This window comes from Palaemon carinicauda, chromosome 9, assembly GCF_036898095.1.
Source record: "Palaemon carinicauda isolate YSFRI2023 chromosome 9, ASM3689809v2, whole genome shotgun sequence".
Lineage (NCBI taxonomy): Eukaryota > Metazoa > Arthropoda > Malacostraca > Decapoda > Palaemonidae > Palaemon > Palaemon carinicauda.
This window is the reverse complement of record NC_090733.1, coordinates 74095479-74119257: the sequence shown is the minus strand read 5'-3', so window position 1 is coordinate 74119257 and position 23779 is coordinate 74095479. Positions and strand designations below refer to the sequence as shown.

Genomic DNA, 23779 nt, shown 5'->3' with positions numbered 1-23779 from the left:
ACCAGCAATAGCAAAGTTCTTGTTGTAGCTTTGGGAAGAAACCCTTTGTTCAGTGTCAGTACTGAAAGGCTATTGCTCGACCTTATGCCTCATTTTCAAGCTGAATAAATTTAACGTTTCCTCTTAGACGGAGTTGTCTCTCATACGGAATTTTGAGCACACATACCTTCAGACAGAAGTCAGACCCCCTCCTTTGAATGTATTGAAAATTCTACGCTCATTGAAACGAGCCCCATACGAACCTCTTCGTCAAGCATCAGATCAAGACCTTACCTGAAGACGGTATTCCTTCTAGCTCTTGCCTCTGCCAAGAGAGTCGGTGAGCTATGTGGTCTGTCCTACGACATTGACCAATCTAGGGGATGGGGGCTAGTGATGCTCGGTTTCATCCCTGAGTTGGTTTCATCCCTGAGTTTATAGCCAAGATTAAGAATCTGGCTGTAGCGGATCCTAGATTCAGGCCTTTCCGTATCTAAGGTTATATCTCCATTCTCCAAGTGAGGTGGCGGTGGGCAATGTTTAGGTTAAGTGAGGGCCATAGCTCCAATTTTAACCTTACCTGGGCAAGTCACATTGCTAAATTCTACACTAGCACCAATTGCCCTGACCGTCATCCTATAAGGAAGACGAGGTGCCAGTCAGGTATTCTCTAAACAGCTCGTGCATAGCATAGACTGTCACCCCTGGACAGTCTCCAGCCAGTTGGTTTTAGGACTTCCACCCACCATGAAGTGAGTCTCCTATGTAAAGAGCATAAGGTTTGTATATAATGCAGGAACAAATGACAAATTTGGAATAATTTGTATTTTTCTTAGCTATACAAACCTGAAGCTCTTTACACATACTGGTCCCGCCATCACCTTCTCCCGGTTATCCCACAGTAATTGCAAAGTGAGGGTTGCTTACCCCTTCGCTGACTAGTGGAGGGTAGTTACCCTTCGCTAAAGCTTTAACAGCTGGTTTCAGCTAGCGCCAAAATAATACTTCTACATAAATAGTACCAGGTTTTTTTAGTTAGGAAAAATACAAATTACTCAAAATTTGTAATTTTTAACCTATGTTTATCATAGTTACCCTATTTTGTTTTCCAATTCTTATTGATTCTTTTCTATGATTTTTGAGGTACCTCTCTCATATGTATTATTTTTGAGGTACCCCTCTCCTTTCGTTTTCTAATCTTATCTATTAATATTCCATGCTCGTGATGTCACAATAGGTAGATTTCCACAGTACCCTTTGATGTCTGTATGAAATGGTTGAAGTTCCTATTTCCTTAGGCATCATATTCAAGGATAAATTCAAATAATTTTGGATTCCTTCTCGAAACTCACTGTTGCTTTTTCCTTTTAGAGAATTTTACTATTGGGATTCCTATTGGACGATTGACGGGCTCCTTCTCTCTGGAATGGACAAGACGGTGAAAGGGATGCTTCAAAATTTCCTCCAAATGGTGGAGACTTACGGTATGGTCCCTAATGGAGGCCGGACGTATTACACACGCCGCAGTCAGCCACCATACCTTATACCTATGTTCAAGCTATACATGGAACACACCAATGATGTCGACTTCCTCAGGTATGTACCTTAAATATTCTCAGGAGATTAGGAGATGGTAGAGGGAGAAACAGCTTTGTCAGATTCTTAAATGTTTAATCAAAATTTGCATAGATTTTCTAGTTCATTTGAGGGATTTATTTTCGGTTTAGCAACATAGCTGAAAGTGGAATGCATTAATTAAGCAATATGGTTTTTAATTTTGAAAAAACTACAGTGATACCTCTTGATACGAAAATTTCTGTATACGAAAAATTCATGATACGAAACGAGATGCAAAGATTTTTTTTTGGCTCATATTATTAACAAATTTTCAGAATAATTTTAAAATTTGCTCTCCGTTAAACTGTAAACTCGTCACCATCGTCCTGCTCTCCCATTGGTAATTTCCCTACCTTGATCCTAGTTATCACTGTAAGATCTTGCTCTCTTATTTTATATCAATAGGTACATTTTTAAGTTAAAAAAGACAATGAACAGTACTGTATTGTGTGTGTGTGTGTGTGTGTGTGTGTGTGTGTGTGTACACTCAATGCTACTCTGCACATCAAAATATTAGCAATGTATTTTATTTTTGTTTTGGTAAATAAATGACAGATTGTAACATATTTTTTCCTTTTAATATCATGATTATTTATTTACAATTAATATTATGTCAGTAAGTACATTTTTTAATTAAAACACGCAATGAACAGAACTGTATTATATGTACGCCTGCACAACACTACTACACATATCAAACACATTCTCGATATATTTTTCTTTAATTTAGGTAAATGAATAACAAAAGGTAACATTTATTCCATTTAAATTCATGATTATTTATTTAAGATTAATTATATATCAACAAATACATTTTTAAATAAAAAGCACAAGGAACAGAACTGTATTGCATGTATGAACCCACAATGCTACTACGCATATCAAACACATTAGCGTAACATATTGTAACATATTTTTCCCATTTAATGTCATGATTATTTATTTACAATTGATTTTATATCAATAATAAACTTTTGAATTAAAAAATAAAATGAAAAGTACTGTATTGTGTGTATGTACAGTATGTACGTACAAACAACGCTACTATGCATATCAAAACAGCAATTTATTTTTCCTTTTGGTAAATAAATAACCATTAAAAAACTATATACTTAATTATCAAAATCTTTTATTTATTCTACCAAATAAGTTCCCGTACATATTAACATCAATGAATCCTGCGTGTATTACAACGAGATAGCTTAAAAATATGAGCGTAAAAAAAAAATGTAGGTTATCTATTGATGTATCACTATTGAATATTAATTGTATTACTGAAAAAGAAAATAGTTATGGTTAAAAATATGCCCGAGTTATAGAGAACGGTTTGATTATGCATAATAGAAAATGCACCTCTCTATAGTAAGGGTAACTTTAATAAAGTACAGTACGCATGGTACTGTATATTTTGTATATGTACAGTATTGTAGTGTATAAATTGTATTATTTTCCATTTATCATTGCATTATGTTCTAATAACTACCTCATTTACATCCATTAACAGTTAGGATAGGTATATTGAATGATTCAAATGTATTTGGCTGTAGGCTACTGCTTTTCATTGTAGTTATAGCTTTATTATTGAATTTAATGTTGCATTTTCTGTGGGGTTTGAAACGAATTAGGCAATTTACATATAAATCATGACTCATCATACGAAAAAAAGGGATTTTGACGTAGGAAAAATCTATTTTCGGGTGAGATAGCCATGTCGTCCTGATGGAAGTTCCTTCTGGCAACTTTCTACAGTATAATATTTCTGTGATTGATATTAAAAGAGAATTACTGTCAGGTATCACGGGGTTCCAACCCCCAGAAACAACTATCCGAAGATATTGTGTATAATCAGGGACGTATCCTAAGATAACCATAGCTATCTGCACCCCAAACAGACCTTACCTAGTCTAATCCACTGAGGGGTAGGATAAGTATGGAGCCGTTACGCATCCTATCACCTTCCAGTGCTCGCATACGATCCCGCTTCTCATTCCAAGTCGCAGCTGAGCTACTGTGAAATAGAAGCCTCCAACGACCAGAGGGGTGGGGAAAAGTAGGATGTAACGGGTGGGCCATCAGGACGACATGGCTATCTCACCCAAAAATAGATTTTCCCTATGTCAAAATCCCTTTTTTGGGCTCGAGCCATGTCGTCCTGATGGAAGTGTACCAGAGAATTATCTATACTCGGTGTGAGGCTTCTCCAGGGAAAAAACCTGTCATTAATGGGGGCTCACCACTTTGATGAAGTATAATCATAAATTTCTACCTTAAAAAAGAATCCAAAATTATCTTGATTTGGTAAATATGATAGTGTTCTAAGGATAAAGATGTGTGACCCGCTATTAACCATCCCTTTGGTTAAGAACACTCCCTTAACCAATTGTGAAGAACACATATCACCAATATGATGAGCATAGTGAGTAATCATTAAAGAACAAATACTCATCTTTAAATATATTCTTAATGTGCAGTGCTGGTAGAAATTTACCATAGTATGCTAAGTTTAATTCTACTACCAGGAATTATGTCTAGCAATAAAAAGCATCAAATACTGTACAATTTTTATTAAAGAATCTATTTGAGCAGATTTTAATACAATTTATTTGAACAGTATTGTGATATATATCCCGGATAAAATTCTTTACATAAATAATCCTGAAGGGAGACAATTTGATATATCCTAGAACCCCTTAAAAAGGAGATCTTATGATAAGAAATTTAGCCGTATATGGCTAAGTTGCAAAATAGAGTGTCATACCCAACCAAAGAAACTGAATTATTTTAAACTCAATTCTAAAATAGGAATAGTATGCTTATGTAGGTATACCTATAAAATTCAGAGAAAGTAAGTTGAATCCTGAAATTTAAAATTTTGAAATTGTTTAATGTAGATCATGAAGCAAAAACCAACAGTCTACTTATTAAAGAAAATAAGCTGGAAGAATGCCCAAGGACGCACTTGAGGGCTACGTTGTTGCAGCAGGTTTTATAACACTACCTGCTGCCACCACAAAAGGACTAACTACGTCCAATTGCATAATATAATGCTTGAAGAACACCATGGTGGACTTCCAACCAGTATAAGCCTGTAAACCTTCGAATGACATATACTGAAAGAAGTTCAGAGATGATGCCACTTTCCTAGGGTCATGACCCAATGGCATGCTAGCCGGGTCTGCTCTTCTAATAAAATAATCCAATTTTGCTCTCATTTGTTTCAAAGACAACTCTGATCCAACCGTCTCACCTCTAAATAATTGGCCCTTTTTAAAATTCTTTGTCCTGTCAAGATATGTCTTTAAACACTGCACTAGGCACAGAGTGATATCACTTTCGAGGGGAACTATTTTCCATGGTTCCCAATGTTCAGATGGTAGTTCATTCGTAGCCAGAAAGGTAGGATCAGGGTATAAATTAACTTCACCATTCTCTGTAAATTCTATGTGATCTTCATCTCTAGAGAGAGCCACAATTTCACTAATCCGAGCACCAGAAGCCATAGCGATTAAGAAAATTACCTTTTGAGATAAATCTTGTAAAGGAGATCGACCTCGGTGGAACTGCTGGTCTCAACCTGGCGCAAGCTTTCGGAATCTTGTTAAAGAGGTACGAGTTAAAATCTATGTCAAAAGCATATAAAATGGGTCTAGCTAGGGCCGACTTGTACGACGAAATCGTGGAAGATGCTAAACCTTTCGCATGTAAGTCGATCAGAAAGCCTAAACAAAAATCCATAGAGATGGAAGGTGGATTTTTATCTTTCACATACCGAACCGCTTTCTTCCAGGAAGTTTCATACTGATTCAGAGTAGTGGAAGTTTTATAATTTTCCGCTAATGCCAATTTGTCCCGTTGAATTTTGAATCTTTTTTCCAGAGCTAATGCGAAAAAATCATGAGATGAAGGGCTTTCGTTTTCCAGGATGAAGTGAAGACATTCTTCCTCTGTACTTCTTGAGACAGACTCGGGCTGGGTAGAGGTACCAGCCTGGGGTTCATCTCTGTCACCAAAGGACACCAGTTGCTCTTCGTCCATATAGGAGCAACCAGGGCTGCTGTCTTCTGGACCGATCAAAGTTTGTCCAGCATCTTCAAGAGAAGATTGAAGGGTGGGAATACATAAATCTTCTCCCACTGATTCCAATCCATGTTTGTGTCCATGCCTATCGCCTCTAGATCCACATCTGGTGCCACATAGTTGAGAAGTTTCTTGTTGAGACTTGTTGCAAACAGGTCCACTTGAAGACCCAGGACTACCTCCTTCACGAAAGAGAATGATTTTCCGTCTAGAGACTATTCTGTCTCTAGCAGATGTGTTCGAGATAGAGAGTCTGCCATCACATTCCGAATTCCGTGAAGGCGAGAGGCAGACAGATGCCACCTCTTCCTCTGAGCCAATGAAAAAATGGCGATCATTACATGGTTTATTTGAGGAGATCTTGACCCTTGCCTGTTAATGCAATGAACTATCACTTTGCTGTCTAATATGAGATAGATGTGAATGTTGTTCTTCAATTGTAGCCTTTTCAGGGATATGAAGACTGCCATGGCCTCCAGAATATTTATGTGGAATTGCTTGAATCTTTTGGACCAACAACCTTGCACTTTCTTGAGTGGAGTATGACACCCCCCCCCCCACAACCATCCAGTGAGGCATCCATATCTAGAATCACTGCAGGAGGAGGAAAGTGCAACGGAACCGTCTTGGAAAGGCTTCTGGCATCTGACCACTGATGGAGTTGCCGTCGAAGCAACTCCGGGATCGTCTTCTGATGGTCATGGAGAGCTGTGGAAGCTCTCTTCTTCCTAACCCTGCTCGCATCCTTGAGTCTGATCTTGAGGAGAGAGTTCATTATAGAAACGTACTGAAGTAAGCCCAGAACCCTTTCCTGAAAACGTCTGGTGGTCTTTCTCGACTTGATGAAAGACCGAACTGACTGGGCTATTTCCTTCCTCTTGGCAGAAGGAATGGAGAGGGTATGAGTCTTTAGATTCCAACGAGTCCCTAACCACTGGAACACCTGAGCCGGGTTCAGTCTTGACTTCTTGAAGTTTATTTGGAATCCTAGATATTGGAGGAATCTTACCACGTGATATGTTGCTTCCGTGCATTCCCTTGCTATGGGAGCCCACACGAGCCAGTCTAGGTATACTGCTACTTGAAGGCCTCGTTCTCTTAATTGTTAAACGACTTCGTCTATAACCTTCGTGAAAACCCTCGGAGCTATGTTAAAGCCGAATGGCCTAGCTCTGAATACATAAGCCTTTCTCTCCAGTCTGAAACCAAGGTAGGGGGAGAAGCGTCGACCTATCGGAAGATGCCAATAAGCGTCGGTAAGATCTATAGAGATGGTGTAAGCCCCCTGGGGTAGTAAGGTCCGTATCTGCGAAATAGACAGCATACGGAACTTGTAGCACTGAACGAACAGGTTTAGATGGGACAAGTCGAGAATAGTTCGAGGAATAATCGAATCTTTCTTTGGCACGCAGAATAGACGACCTTGAAACTTCATAGATTTTGTGCAACCGACAACTCTCTTCCTTAAAAGGTCCTGCACATATTGTTCCAGATGTGGTGTTGATTTCTGGAAAAAACTCTTGACCCTCAGAGGTTGTCTCTTCCATTTCCAGCCTTGAACAATTTCAGTCTTCCCCCTACTGGAGTATCCTCATTATTTTGGTTGAGGATGTGTGGCCCTAGTTCCCCTGTTACTTCGGAGACCCCAAATCCTTGGCCTACGTCCCCTGTCAGACCGGCCTCTACCCCCTCTTTCAGTCTTGAGGGAATGAAAGGACGAGGTCCCTTGTTCAAATCCAGGATTGAATGCTGGAGACTGTGAAGTTACCGGATGAGGAACAGTAAAAGTATTCTGCGAAGCACTACCTGAAGAAGAAATGAAGGGCCTCCTAAGGTATGTTGGTTTACGGATCCTCTTAGGTTGAGGGCCGACCCCAGGAATAAATTTCCTTTTTAGAGATACTCCCCATCTCTGGAAAAGACTCTTATTATCTGCTGCCGCTTTATCCAAGATCTCCTTTACTAATTTCTGTGGAAAAATATCTTTACCCCAAATACAAGCGTCAATAAGACGCTTCGGTTCATGACGAATAGTCGCAGATGCTAAAACATGCTTCCTGCAGACTCTTAAAGCCTGAAAAAAGTAAAAAAGATCCTTCATTAAAGTAGCCATGTGTATCTTGGCCATAAGCAAAAAGACAGGGGCACCAATGAAATTACCAATCATCATTTCTACAAAGCATTGAAGAGACATCGAAGCTGATAGTCTCCCTAGCCTCCAATGCCGCCTTAAGTAGGTGTTCCGGAATCCTCGGCAGTCTTTCATTAAACTGCTGGCTGGTTATATCCTTATCTAATTTCCCTTCAGCAAAAGTAAACTTGATATCCAACCAATGGTCTGCGCCATGGGGAAGAAAGAGCGACACAGGTTTACATTCTTCCAAGACCGGAAGAGATTTACCTTCCTTGACGGCCTTTTCTATAGCTAAAAAGGCTTTCGAAGCAAAGGGAAAAATCATTGTGTCGGGTGCTAAAAAGTGGCCAACCTTTTACCAAAAGTGCCTAATTGTGTGTTAATACATCCTTCTGTCTTCATTTCCTTCACTGCCAGGTGCTGCGCTCTGGTGTGATCTAGAGGGATCGTTTCTTTAGGGATAGTGTCGTCTCTTAACGGAACAGCTTCAGCTAACCTAACATAGCAAAAGGGCTAGGTCTCTATATCTGGATAAAACTCCAGATCAGCAACCGGTCTAGAGCCTAGCCCCTCTTCAATATGAAGAATACCCTCTGAAAGCACTGCATGACCCGCGTACCTCCATGGGTTTTGTTGTGCGCAAGAGGGAAGCTGAGAATGTAAAACCTTAGCCTTAGAACGATCCTCTTGAGGTTTCAAAACCTGAATCTCCTTCCGTAAGGCTTTAAACATCCTTCTTTGGTATTCTTGGGTCCCTTCCATAAAAGCCTTCATGTTTGCTAACAGGGACCTGTCTTCCAATTTGGATGGAAATTTAGGAAGTGTTGGTTCGCCCGGCTTGACCGGGGATGGAGGAGGGACAGAAAAAGGAAGTGTACCTGATAAAGAAGGCGTAGTCGTAACAGTTGATAGAGAAGCTGCCGTAGTGATGGCAGTTGAAACAACAGAACACACTGAGTCTTTCACTGAAGTCACACTAACCTCGTCCAATTCGGGCAGGTAAGAATCATTCACATCAGGGAGGGATTCATCCGAATCTACTGCCGACATGAGAGCCGATTCTCTACCCAGGGATAAAGAAGAAACCGAGGATATATTGTCTACGTCAAGGCTCAAAAAGCTTAAAGTTTCATCTACATGAATCTGGACGGTAGGTATGGGTCTAGGTTGGGTGTAACCCAATACCGAGTCCGTGGCCGCCTTGGGAAAAAGAATATCCCTCCAAGCTACAGAAGGAAGATAAGGAGTCTTTGGCTCAGCATTCTTTTTGAAGCCCAGGAACAAAGAGACCTCTGGAAAAACACTTGGTCATCATCAGAAACATCCCCCGTTATCCATCAAGAATGATGTAAATCCTTACACACACTGCAATCCCAAGGATCCCAATAGGAGATTGGACCCTTCATTCTCCAAAATCTAGCATGTTTCCTGCAGGTATCATGACCACAGCGATACCTCACGGTTCTGGCACAGATCGGAACTCGACAATGCATCTCCTTCGAAGATCCCGCCTGTAAATAGGAGAAAACGACCATGAGTACCTTTATCTCTTTGGATCACCACGCTGATAAGAATGGGTTAGTATCCTTCAAAATTTCAGTCAAAAATTGGGAAATTAACTCCCAAAATGTGTGTTTACCATTTGTGATCAGAAAGAAAAAAAGGGTCACAATATCCAGACATCTTTAATGTCGTTCGATTGGATCTTGAAGCAAACTGAAATTGTCTCCTTTTAAAATTTGAATATTGTTCGGTTAAAAGAGCGAACTAGGATACTCATCAAAATCAATAGCCTACTCTCTCCGCAGAGAAAGGGCTAATAGGAAGGTAACGGGGTCACCTACCTTGCAAAACATATCGACGCATCCATAATTGGACCAACCAAAGGTAAAAATAGAAGGCTATTCTTTAAACCATAATCTGACAAGGGGAATCCTGATAGAATCCCACCTGTAAGAAGATGGATGCACAATCCAATCCACGTCCTTAAAGGATCTGAATAAAGTGATGGAAGTAATTAACTAAGTATAATAGTTAAATCTAAAGACTAGTTAAGGAAAACTTTTCGCAAAAGAGAACTCCAAAACTGACTAGCATAAAGATACCTCGCAAGTTGTAGAAGTAAGGTCTCTATGCCGATCTGAGGTTTGTACTCATCAACAGATAATAGAGCAACCCTCTATTAGAAGTCAATCTCTAAGAAATAAAACATATACCGTCATAACATAATATCCTTGCCGTCCGTAATGGCACAGATAGGTGACGGAATCGTCAACTCCCAAGGCTACTTCTAAATCAGGGGCACAATAACCATACCCAATACTGGGTGAGAATTGTTGCTAGTTACGACAGTGTCGGTAAAGACGGCAGCAAAATAAAACGACGATAATTTGTATCAAAACATCATGTTGTAATAAAAAGAGTGTGGCAGTATAGGCCACATAGATAACATAGCAACGTATCACTATAATATGGCACGGAAAAGGAATGCCGTCGGAGATGACAAAGTCATAAGTACCGTCATTGCCGACAGTCTGACAACTCTCTATATAAAGGAGAATCCATCCATATACCAAGGCACTTCCCCCAATTTTGGGGGGTAGCCGACATCAAACAAATAATAGAAACAAAAAAGGGGACCTCTCCTCTCTACGTTCCTCCCAGCCAGACAAGGGACTCAACCGAGTTCGGCTGGTACTGCTAGGGTGCACAGCCCACCCTCCCCCATTATCCACCACAGATGAAGCTTCATAACGCTGAATCCCCTACTGCTGCTACCTCCGCGGTCATCTAAGGCACATCAGGATGCCTGAAAACTTTAAATCAATCAATCAATCAATCATCTAAGGCACAGGAGGAAGCTGCAAGGCCTACCGGAACTGCGTCACAATCGCTCGCCATTCATTCATATTTCTAGCATGCTCTCTTGCCTTTCTCAAATCTATCCCCCTATCACCTAGAGCTTTCTTTAGTCCATCCATCCACCCAAACCTTGGCCTTCCTTTTGTACTTCTCCCATCAACTCTTGCATTCATCACTTTCTTTAGCAGACAGCCATTTTCCATTCTCTCAACATGGCCAAACCCCCTCAACACATTTATATTCACTCTAGCTGCTAACTCATTTCTTACACCCGTTCTCACCCTCACTGCTTCGTTCCTAACCCTATCTACTCGAGATACACCAGCCATACTCCTTAGACACTTCATCTCAAACACATTCAATTTCTGTCTCTCCGTCACTTTCATTCCCCACAACTCCGATCCATACATCACAGTTGGTACAATCACTTTCTCCTACAGAACTCTCTTTACATTCATGCGCAACCCTCTATTATTTACTACTCCCTTACTGCCCCCAACACTTACTTTGCATCCTTCATTCACTCTCTGATGTACATCTGCTTCCACTCCAGCATTTGTTGCAACAACAGACCCCGAGTACTTAAACTGATCCACCTCTTCAAGTAACTCTCCATACAACATGACATTCAACCTCGCACCACCTTCACTTCTCGTTCATCTCATAACCTTACCCTTACCCACAGTAACTCTCAACTTCCTTCTCTCACACACCATTCGAAATTCTGTCACTAATCGGCCAAGCTTCTCTTCCGCGTCTGCAACCAGTACAGTATCATCAGCAAACAACAACTGATTTACCTCCCATTCATGGACATTCTCGTCTATCAGTTTCAATCCTTGTCCAAGGACTTGAGCATTCACCTCTCTCACCACTCCATCTCCATCAACATACAAGTTAAACAACCACGGTGACATCACACATCCCTCTCTCAGCCCCACTCTCACCGGAAACCAATTGCTCACTTCATTTCTTATCCTTACACATGCTATACTACCTTTGTAGAAACTTTTCAATGCTTGCAACAACCTTCCACCAACTCCATATAACCTCATCATATTCCACATTGCTTCCCTATTAACTCTATCATACGCTTTCTCCAGATCCATAAACTCAACATACACCTCCTTACCTTTTGCTAAATATTTCTCGCGTATTTGCCTAACTGTAAAAATCTGATTCATACAACCTTACCTCTTCTAAAACCACCCTGTACTTCTAAGATAGCATTCTCTGTTTTATCCTTAATCCTATTAATCAGTACTCTACCATACACTTTTCCAACTGCATTCAACAAACTAATACCCCTTGAATTACAACTCTCATGCACATCTCCCTTACCCTTATATAGTGGTACAATACATGCACAAACCCAATCTACTGGTACCATTGACAACACAAAACACATATTAAACACTCTCACCAACCATTCAAGTACAGTCACACCCCCTTCCTTCAACATCTCAGCTCACACACCATCCATACTAGATGCTTTTCCTACTCTCGTTTCATCTGGTGCTCTCCTCACTTCCTCTCTTGTAATCTCTGTTCCATTCTCAGCTCCCATCACCGGCACCTCAACACCTGCAACAGCAATTATATGTGCCTCCCTATTTTCCTCAAAATTCAGCAAACTTTCAAAATATTCCGCCCACCTTTTCCTTGCCTCCTCTCCTTTTAACAACCTTCCATTTCCATCTTTCACTGTCTCTTCAATTCTTGAGCCAGCCATCCTTACTCTCTTCACTTCTTTCCAAAACTTCTTCTTATTCTCTTCATATGAAAGACCCAATCCCTGACCCCACCTCAGGTCAGCTGCCCTCTTTGCATTGCGCTTTACTTCCACATTTTTCTCTCTATATTTTTCATACTTGTCTACACTATTACTCTGCAGCCATTCTTCAAAAGCCTTCTTTTTCTCTTCCACTTTTACCTTCACTCCTTTCATTCCACCATTCACTGCCCTTCCTCATGCTGCCTCCAACGAACATCTTGCCACACACATCACTTGCAATCTCAACAAAATTTTCTTTAACTAACTTCCACTCCTCTAAATTACCAGTTTCGCTTACTTTCACTTCGTCATATGCCATTTTCAACCTTTCTTGATATTTACTTTTTACCCCCGGTTTTATCAGCTCTTCAACCCTCACTAGCTCCCTTTTACATCCACCTACTCTATTCCCTCACTCTTTTGCTACAACTAATTTGAGAATGCTGCCGGGTTAATAGGCCAGAACCCCGAAGGGCAAGGCCTTCGCACAATGCAAAAACACACAATAATATATTTAAGTTCGATATCAGTAATGGGGAAACCCCCTCAAGAAGGTAAGAACCAACAAAATAATTATTCTAACAAAATTATAAAAGGTTAGAATACGGGATCACACAATTGTCAGTGCACCGGCAGGAAAAAAGGCTCACCCTTCGCAAAGGGGAACTCTAAAGGTATACCGTAAACCAACTAGAGAGCATATGTAGCACGATGGCCCGACGGACACGCCGTTAAAGTATAGGCCTGGCCAGATACTACAAGACAAAAGAAGAATCCCAGAAACTAAAGAAAAGGCATTAGCCAGTCAGCGAACCAACTGAAGAAGAAAAATGCTCACCCTTCGCAAAGGGGATCTCTAAATCTGTGCCTTCTTAGCCCTGAGAAATTCTGACGTTTGTAACACGATGACTCCAAGTGGTTCCAAAATCTCAAAAACTACTATGACTGAGTAAAAATCTTCCCAAGGAAAGTAACCACTGCCAACGAAACCGGAACTCAAAACCAAAAACCAAAACAGCGAGTCCGTCTCCAACAAAAACTGCCATCTCTAGGCTAGGCTAGCCGAAACTGATACAAACTTACAAAAAGACTAAAATAATAAATTGTAATGGAATTATATATAAAATTGAGTCCTTAGCATCGTGATGCTAAACAAAAACTAGCTAACGTGGAACTTAACCATAAAATTTAAGTAAACACGACAAATAAAAGGCCATCAGGGACTAAGGCCGACGCCATGCTCAGGCATCCTCTAACCAAATGCTAAAATACAAGTCCCCGGAGAGAGCTAAAACCAAAATTAGCATGAACCAAGACAAAGAAAGGTAGATAATCAACTTTGACGAAGAAGAGGGAGCCATATCACAAAACAATTCTTCAAAAACTATTAAAAAAGCGCCCACAAAAATCAACCTCACTGTAGCCACCAGCTGCGTAAAAAGGAAATGGGAAGCGGGATCATATAGGAGCCCTGGAAGGTGATAGGATGTGTAACGGCTCCTTACTTATCCTACCCCTCAGTGGATTAGACTGGGTCGAGTCTGTTTGGGGTGCAGATATCTATGGTTATCTTAGGATACGTCCCTGATTATACACGATATCTTCGGATAGTTGTTTCCGGGGGTTGGAACCCCGTGATACCTGACGGTAATTCTCTTGTAATATCAATCACAGAAATATTATACTGTAGAAAGTTGCCAGAAGGAACTTCCATGAGGACGACATGGCCCGAGCCCAAAAATCCCGATATGAAAGCCACTCTGGAACCATTTAATTTCGTATCTAGAGGCATTACTGTATACAGAAGTAGGCTTGGAGATTGTGTAGTTTTAGCTGCCCTACACAATAGGGGTAATTAAAGCAAAGCTTTCTTTTTTTCATTATAGAAGAACAAAGAAATTTGTTATTTGTGATCAAAAGTTCCTGTTGTCTTTTATTGACTTGATATTTCATATTTCAGTGAATTATAATTTTGTGCTTACACCATTTCAAGTACATATTTTCCTTTGAAAAATTAAGAAGAGGTAACATTTACTTTTTATTTTACAAAAGAAAGAATATTTGTTTCGACACTAAATACAAACCCTTTCGCTCTTTATTTGGGATATACTTTTGGCAAAACTGGGAGACTAGCCATAAGACTTTTAGCGAGGAGTAACTACCCCACCGCTAGTTAGCGGAGGGTAGGGTTAGTACCGGCTACCCTGCTCACACACACTCCTGCGTCATATCATCACTTTTTACTTCTGGCTCGGTGGAGAGTAGACGTTCGTTTTCACCAGCCAAGCTTTTTTTTTTCTTTAGTGGCCTTTAACTAATTTGTTCTTTAATTTTTTTTTTTTTCGTAGTCATTGTGTGGAGAAAAGTTTAAGAGAAATACAAATTATTTGCATTTTTCTTTAAATGATAATTTTAATACTTTTTCTTTATTAATTTTTGTAGCTCTTATCTCAAAATTCCTGTGTCACATGACCCCTTTCTTTGTTTTTACAGAGTAACGGAGCCCTGCACCCAGCAGGGAAGAGAGTTCTAGAAATTTGTCTTAGATTAACTTCGCTGAATTGCTACTGCACTATCTGTTCCTTGTACTAAACCTATGTGTCTCTCACTCTCTCTTATCTGATCTTGTCCCAACGATTTCCAATCGATTACCTCCGTCATTGCACGTAATGGACAAATACAGACCATCTGTTTGCTAGTGTGCCCATGTACATAGACTCATTTGTACTATTCCAGTCTTGGGGCTAAAATGCTGTGAAATGTTCAGTCCTCAAAATAAAGAAAAATAAGGGTTTGTTGACCCAGGACACTACACAGACAGTAAATGGATCTTTCAGTGAAATTAGAGTAGAGGCTGGATTCCCCTTATCATGTGATTTTTATTGTGTGCCCAGAATCCCTGACCCCCCGTCATAGTGTGGGTGCCTCTTTACATATAGTGACACAACTGTCCCAGTATGAGGATCGTATATTAAGTCCCAGAAACAAGTGACCACAAAGTGGAGTAGAATATGTCAGTATGGCCGTGAAACAGCCACTGTCCAGACCCTGCTAACTTACTGTATGGATAAGATATATAGTACGAATGAATTTTTTAAGTATTGAAAAAGAAGGATAATGCAAAATTTACTTAATTGTGTGTGCCAAGGAGTTTGAGCTTGTGATGATATTTGTAACGAAAACTGGTAACAAAATCCAAGTGAGCCATTTGAAAAAGTACTTTAATTTACAAATTGTATATATCTAGATTAAAATGTTTTCTATCAAGTAAATTGCTAATAAATGCACTGAGTTACCAATGATACGAGACCTAGTTCGCAGTGTAACTGCCCATAATTTTTGCAAATACATATATATGTAAGTTTAGGCTTGAAATGTGTATATTGAAAAGTATGTATGTTTTCAAAATTCCCTCTGATTGGCTGTCCACCTTTATCAACTATGAGTTGATGATTTGAATCTGGCGGGTTGAGCAGACAGTTGATTATAATTCTATATTTGTCATGCTCTTTGTAAAATCGAAGCCTTTCAGCTATTCTTTTACAGTTTTAAAAAGTTTTACAAAGCCTTTCAGCTATTCTTTTACAGTTTTAAAAAGGTTATAATGATGTATAGATTATATTTGGTTTGGAAATTATTTCCATAACAAGATTCTGCTTGTAAGTGTTCAATAAGCTAAATCTCACCATTTAGTACTGTATTTATTTTCCCCTTGTCGTGAAAAAGATTCATTGTTTAATCATAGATCAACACTTTCGAGAGTAATGTTTTTAATACAGTACAAGAATGCTTAGTCATAGCTTTGGTTCTAATGAAGTCTAATTGTTAATGTGGAATCATGTTTCTTTCCCAACCTTGATATTTTTTTCAGAATTTGTTCATAGTTACTGTCTTTATTTTTCCATTCGGAAATAAAACTTTTTATTTCATTTTTGTAAACAGTAGCAAGCGTTTCTTTTCCCCGCATAACCTGTCTCCATCTCAGCCACCAATTTAGAATTTGCGTCATTTGCTTCTTTTCTAAAATCTAACCTCAGATTCAAGCTATTCATTATATTTTTTGGGCTCAGGCCATGTCGTCCTGATGGAAGTTCCTTTAAGCCCCTATTACACGTATCCGGTTTCCTATGGCCAACCTGGCCTACGGCCCCGTAGGAAAATTCAGGCTTACGGCTAGAGCTATTACACGTATTTGAACGGCCGGAGGCAAGTGGGTCAGGGTGGCACTGTTTGTGGTGGAGGAGTTACATGTCTTATCTCGACGTCATTCTCGTTCCTATTGCTCTAGCGTGCTACTTAAAGGTGAAAACAAGAAAAAGGAAGATTTGGTTCAAACAATGGCTGCATAAACGACAAAAATACTCTCATGTTAACTTAATGAAGGAACTACCACTAGAAAAAGATGACTGGTTTAACTACATGCGAATGGATCATGACACAATCATATTTGGAACTCTTAAGTCAGGTATCACCTTTAACAGAAAAAAGAACACTTGCATGAGAGAAGCAAATAGTCAACATGAGCGTCCTTCAGCCACTCAGACTGATGTCATACCATATGGTGAGCAATTACACGCTACGTCCTCGGTCCTGACTACGACGGCCGTACGGCCAACTTTAGTACTGGCGAAAGTTCATCCGGCCGGCTTTGGGTGAGCTTTCATACGGCCAATTTGCTATTACGCGTTCCGGTTTGAACATATGCTAGCGTCGTGACCGATGGCGCCGTAGGAAACCGGATAAGTGTAATAGGGGCTTTAGGGTAGCTTCCTAGGGTATATTTGACTACGGTGATATTCCCAGAGAATTTACCTTAAGGTATCCAGAATTCTAACTCCTGGAGCGAAAATCCCTAAATAAACTTAACCTGGGATATTGCATAATATCAGAGGACATATTCTTGACATGCCACATAGAAATCTACACCCCGAATAGAATTAACACTTCAAGGGGTTAAAGTGGCAAGAAAACGAAAAACGAGAATGAAAGGAGAGCTGTTAATAAGGTACCTCTCCTATCCCGCTTCGAGTGTGTAGCTCAACAACTCGGTGTTTTTCCCTGTGTTCTCTCGTGAATCTTGGAATATTTCAACTTTATGATGCTTTCTCCAGCCTCTTCTGCCTCTGGAAAGTTGAGTATTATCTTTGTTATGTATAAATGTAAGCTCTTGGTGTTTTTAAAATAATTTGATAGCGATATTAACGTTACAAGAGCTGGTGCCTGCCAGAGGCGTCCTGGACGCTGTGGCTCGCCATGCATGAGTCATTTAGTTAGCCAGAGCGACGTTCCCGGTCCTAATGCTTTAATAATTCTAGCTATTTAGCTTTACAACAGGAATTCTTTATATGATGCCGTTAGTATTTCTGTTTCGGCGATTGAGATACCGATCCTAGCCTACGCTAGGCTTCGTAGCCTAGGCGTTTGGCCCTAGTACTTTCATGCATGATATACAGATTTCAGATTTCCAAGTGTTTTAAAATTTATTGAAGCTATAGGCAGTTTTATACATATAAGATATTGTTGATATTTTCTTCCATGATCGTATACGAGAGAGTTTTGGTGATTTAGGTAATCGATTCTCTTCGCGCCTAGGCTAGTAGCCTATGGAGCCTTAGTATACTTTCACACACTCCTCGGTTGCTCTTTTCTCCTTGGAGATTAAGTGCAATACCTTTTCCCTCTGTTTTAAGCCTTAGGCTTAACCCTAATGGTTTATCTGAATAAACATTTAGATATAACTATATTAGGGTGTTTCTGTTCTTTCCTGTATCCAGAGAATCTGGCTTCAGGGGTGGGCAGGACATCAGAGTATTTAGTCTGGGTCTGTTTCTTTCTAGCATAGAGAATGAGATTCCTTTGCTAGGCCAAGAGCAGACATAGGAGGCTTAGCGTCCCCAGACCACATCTGAGGTTTCTGTACGAGATGATTCCTTCTTCTAGTGATCTAGCAGACTAGTCCAGTGTTGTTGTTCTCGGATTGAAGGATAAGATTCTTCTTTCCCTCGTGAATATCAACACCAAACTTTGTTTTAGTACTGAGGGAGGTGGCAAGTATTGCCGACCTCCCTCCCATGATAATCCCTAGGCTAGGATGAGCTTTCTTGGCCGTGGGGTGATCTCTTACTAAAGCAGAGTTTGTAAGACCCTCTTCTCCCTTTCCCCCCCTATCCTTAGTAATGGCCTAGCTATTACATCTCTTGGCCGTCGTTCTACATTTGTACCTAGTGTAGGTTAAGAGGTGGAACTGGCTCAATCCTTTGCCGGCCGGCAAGATCGTGCCAGCCGGGAAGGGCCTAACTTCTGTAGAGTGTTCCCCAGACCTCCCTTGGTCTCTCATCCATGTCTGTCAGTAGAGCCCAGTGGCATTGGATAGAAGGAAGCCTGAATTTCACATTCTCCCCTTCCTTTCTGATTGAAGGGCTGTAAGGCAGTGCCGTCTTATATCCTTACATCCATTCTGTTTCTCTTCTAGTGTTTGTACCCCTAGCCCGACTGCCGGCTTAAGTGGCCGGCAGCCGGGCAGGTGGAAGTTCTCTGGTTCCCTTTTACTGCCGGCCGGCATAGGTAGCATACCATTGCCGGCCGGCAACAGAAGCACACCATAAGATCTGCCAGCTGCTACGATTAGCGGCCGGCAGCCGGGTGCTAGTGTTTATAGTTGCCGGCAGAGACTGTCGGCTGGCACACACATCTGAACCAGCGATCTTCCATTCAGTAGTCTGAAGGTAGTATACCTTGGAACTATTTTAAGGTACGTGCCGGCCGGCATGTTATATTATATACAGTAGCCAGTATTTTTACAGTATAGTATATATTGCATGGAGAAAACTATAGTATAGAATAAATTGTAACCCTAAGTTTTTCCAACATACTTGTGTTGACTTATACAGCCTTTTGTGAGACTGTACAGATGAAGAAAGTGAGTTCTTGCTTTATTAATTATCCAGTATATTAAAATTCTTCATATTGGTGTGAGCTACACCTACATTTTCCACTGGAAATACCTTGAAGGTTATTCTAGAATAAGATTAGCCAAATATTTTATTATCTGGAAGGTTACAGCAATCGGCTGGGCAGGAAATACAAGTGTGTGTCTTTCCTTCTTTCCTTTCTAGCTTAGTTATTTTAAGCTATATATATATATTAACATTAGTTATCCAGTGATATGTTTTTCACTTGATACTCATGGAATTTCTTCTCTTTACAGGAGGACCATCCGAAGTGCGGGAGCATGTTCTGCAACGTCCGCAGTAAGAACTTCTGTGGACATGAGTTGTGCAGGAGGCACGCAGCATGCGCACCCTCCAAAGATGATCTCCGGTATTGGGACCCTCAGGTATGTACGATTTGCACTAACCTGATTACTGAGGCATTTGACGCCCCTAAGTCGGCGGAGTCAAGGGACACAGCTAGGGAAAAGCTTCGAACCTGGGTGAGGGGCTTCCAGAAGAATACTTCTGGCCCCTATCTTCCAAGCGAGAAGATGAGGGCTTACCTTTTCCCCAAGGCATCAGCGGATGCAGTGATTCCTCAGCCTCAAGCGGAGATACGTCTAGTTCAGATTCCGGTGGATTCTGAAGTCTCTGACGCCCTACAAGACATCCAACTGGACGATAGGATGTCTGAAGTGTCTGAGTACACCGAAAAGGACCTTCTGGCAGAAGACCATGAAGAGGAGCTGATCCAGGCTCCGGATACTGAGGAGGAAGAAATCGACGAGGGGTCGGTTACACTGGTTCAGGCCCCTGAACCTGTTCCCTCAACATCGTCTGCTATCCCAGATGATCTGGGAAGGACTTTTTCTTCCATCGTTGAAATGATTCAACAGATGCAGAAGAAGAACGATGAGAAGGAAGCTGCAATGAAGTTGGAGATGCGGAGACTTGCAGCATCACGTGGGCCCCAGAAGAAGCTCAACGTGAAGGACCTTCCTTTGTGCTCGGATGCTAATCCTTGGAGGCATGCCGAGCACATACCTATGACAACGGGAAAGATTTTTATTTCGGAGAAGTTGGGCTCAATTCCCTTTGAAGAAGTGGAATTCTGGCCCAACAAGGAGTCTTACCCGGACTGCTATGTCCGTCTTAGGAAGGAGCCAGCCTCAAAGGAAGAGACAGAGCCGAAGGAGGTCATAGTTTTTGACCATAATAAAGCACAAGCTTTACTATTGAGCTCAATGAAAGAGAGGGGCTTCACAAACTCAAAGGTACTTGCTTTAAGTGAGAAGCATCCTTCCTTTGTGGCCTCTCCTACCAGAGCCTTTCCCTTTATGGAGAAGGGATTTCAGGCTGTATTGAAAGCGGTTGAGGCAGGTAAACCATGTCCCTCCTTGGAGGAGTGTAAACCTCTGTCCCTGACCTTATCTATGGACCAGAAAGACTGGAAGGACGTCCATCTTACCTTCTCAGTCGGGAAGTTGGAGGCCGATATTGCCGGACGTCAGTTCAGTGAAGACCTCCCAAAGCTGTTTGATTTTCTCTTGCGCAGGGAGCAAGAGACAAAAGAGAGACTTGCTGCATCGATGTCTTTACAAACGACTCTGGAAACGATGGCAAGTGACCCCAAAGCCCAAGATATGTTTATGGTAGTGGCCAAAACCCATCTGGCCACAGTAACGAAGGACCTCTACAGTTTCGTCAAAGCTAGGAGAGCTTGTAGAGAGTTAGTGTTCGCCTTGGCTGCGGTGAGGCACGAACCGAGGAAACTAATCTCCTCTTGCATATGGGGTAAAGACCTCTTCCCTAGCGAAGTTTTCAAAGAGGTAGTGGATAAGGCCGCCACAGAAAATAGAGACCTTCTCCAGAAGTGGGGCCTAACTCTTAAAAGAAAGTCTTCCCCGGATGAGGGTCCCCAACCTAAAAGGAAGACTAAGAAGCCTAGGCTACCCTCTCGGCCAGCCAAACCTTACAGGCAGCAACAGCAGCAACTTCCCATGACCGCAGTGCCCCAGATGGTGGCACAAACCCGACCACGTACCAGTTGGTACCCCAAGCCGTGACAACTCAGTTACCGGCATTTAACTCAGCATTCGAAAGGCAGTCAACTACCTTTCGCCCAAGAGCTAGAGGAACAGCCAGAGGTTCGTCTAGACGTCCTTCAAGGGGAAGGGGGTTCAAGGGAGGACGCAGTCAAGGAGGCAAGGCCTCAAGTCAACAGCAGCAGAAGTGAAACGCTTCCGGTAGGAGGGAGACTTCATCTTTTTCGGGATCGTTGGACCTTCGATCCCTGGGCCGACAGCCTAATCAAGAATGGACTGGGTTGGAGCTGGTACAGCACCCCACCTCTGTTCCCACAATTCTTCCAACACTCTACCCCCGTTCTAGAAGAATATATTCGAGAACTCTTGGAGAAAAGAGTAATCCAAAGGGTAAAGTCCATCAAGTTCCAAGGAAGGCTGTTTTGTGTTCCAAAGAAGGACTCAGAAAAACTCAGAGTCATTCTGGACTTGTCGCCACTCAACAAGTTCATAGTAAACTACAAGTTCAGGATGCTGACACTCCAACACATAAGGACCTTACTACCCAAACGGGCATTTACCGTCTCTATAGACTTGTCAGACGCTTATTGGCACATTCCAATCAGTCGTCACCTCTCCTCCTACCTAGGGTTCAAGCTACAATGAAGACTCTATGCCTTCAGAGCCATGCCATTCGGGCTAAACATAGCCCCAAGAATTTTCCCGAAGCTTGCGAGCGCAGCTCTCAAACAATTACGCCTAAAGGGAATCCAAGTAGTGGCCTACTTGGACGACTGGCTGGTGTGGGCAGCATCCAGGACAGAATGCATGCAAGCTTCCCAACAGGTGATCCAGTTCCTGGAACATCTAGGTTTCAAGATCAACAGAAAAAAGTCTCGACTTTCTCCATCTCAAAAGTTTCAGTGGTTGGGAATCCACTAGGACTTACTGTCACACCAACTTTCCATCCCTGTAAAGAAGAGGAAAGAAATAGCAGGTTCTGTCAAGAGACTACTAGAATCCAAAAGGATATCAAGACGCGAACAGGAGAGAGTGCTGGGCTCTCTCCAGTTTGCCTCAGTAACAGACCCAGTGCTAAGAGCACAACTAAAGGATACAACCGGAGTTTGGAGAAAATATGCATCAAACGCGCGAAGAGATCTGATAAGACCAATACCGACTCGTCTACGAACGCTTCTCAAGCCGTGGTCCAAAGCCAAACAACTGAAGAAATCGGTGCTTCTTCAGCCACCTCCCCCCTCAATGACTATTCATACAGACGCCTCGAAAGAAGGATGGGGAGGTCATTCTCACCGGAAGAAGGTCCAAGGAACCTGGTCCAACCTATTCAAGAAGTTTCACATAAACTTTCTGGAAGCCATGGCAGTACTTCTTACATTGAAGAAAGTCTCTCCTCGCCACTCGATCCACATAAGATTGGTACTAGACAGCGAGGTGATAGTGAGATGCCCGAATCGACCAAGTGATGTTGGCCATCTTCCAGCTAGCAGAAAAGAAAAGATGGCACTTGTCAGCAGTTCACCTTCAAGGAGTCCACAATGTGACGGCGGACGCTCTATCCAGGTTCACGCCAATAAAGTCAGAATGGTCCCTGGATGCAGGATCATTCTCTTTCATCTTGAGTCAAGTCCCAGAACTGCAGATAGGCCTCTTTGCAACAAAAGACAACAAGAAGTTACCTCTCTACGTGTCTCCGTACGAGGATCCTTTAGCGGAAGCAGTGGACGCTATGTCCCTCGACTCGAACAGATGGTCCAGGATTTACCTGTTCCCTCCGCACAACCTTCTACTGAGGGTCCTCGACAAACTGAGATCTTTCAAGGGAAAAGCGGCAGTAGTGGCTCACAAGTGGCCGAACAGCGAGTGGTTCCCTCTGGCATTAGAACTACAGCTGAAGTTTCTACCACTACCGGATCTAGTTTTGACTCAGCGAGTTCAGAAGTCGACTGTCTGCGCTTCATCACAGAAAACTCGGAACCTGCAGCTCATGATTTTCTCTCCCTAGCAGTGAGAAAAAGATTCGGGATATCAAGAGACAGTATAGACTTTTTAGAGGAATATAAGTCCAAATCTACCAGAAGACAATATGAGTCATCATGGAGAAAGTGGGTGTCCTTTGTCAAGGCGAAGAACCCATAAAAGATCTCGACAGACTTGTGCTTATCATTCTTCATCCACCTCCATGGTCAAGGTTTAGCAGCCAACACAATATCAACGTGTAATCCGCCTTGACAAGACCCATTCTATATGCCTTCCAGGTCGACCTCTCTACCAAAATTTTTAACAAATTTCCGAAGGCCTGTGCTAGGCTCAGACCATCAGCACCTCTGAAACCCATTTCATGGTCTCTAGATGAGGT

The 23779-nt window shown here is 41.7% G+C and overlaps 2 protein-coding genes across 3 annotated transcripts in view; one reads left to right on the top strand and one right to left on the bottom strand.

Moving 5' to 3' along the window:
• The window catches only part of LOC137646998 (speedy protein 1-B-like), a 920935-nt gene that overhangs the window by 122170 nt on the left and 774986 nt on the right, over positions 1-23779 (bottom strand). Inside the window, exon 8 of one of the 2 annotated variants that reach the window (XM_068380092.1) lies at positions 2701-2870. The exons of the other annotated variant lie outside the window; for it this stretch is intronic. Within the exon in view, the coding sequence (XP_068236193.1) occupies positions 2716-2870 (155 nt within the window). The 3' untranslated portion in view covers positions 2701-2715. Of the gene's footprint in view, positions 1-2700; positions 2871-23779 lie in introns of those variants that run through there. 2 annotated transcript variants of the gene reach the window in all.
• Positions 1-23779, top strand: part of LOC137646997 (trehalase-like) — a 328032-nt gene that overhangs the window by 143085 nt on the left and 161168 nt on the right. Inside the window, exon 6 of the mRNA XM_068380088.1 lies at positions 1351-1575. Within this exon, the coding sequence (XP_068236189.1) occupies positions 1351-1575 (225 nt within the window). The remainder of the gene's footprint in view (positions 1-1350; positions 1576-23779) is intronic.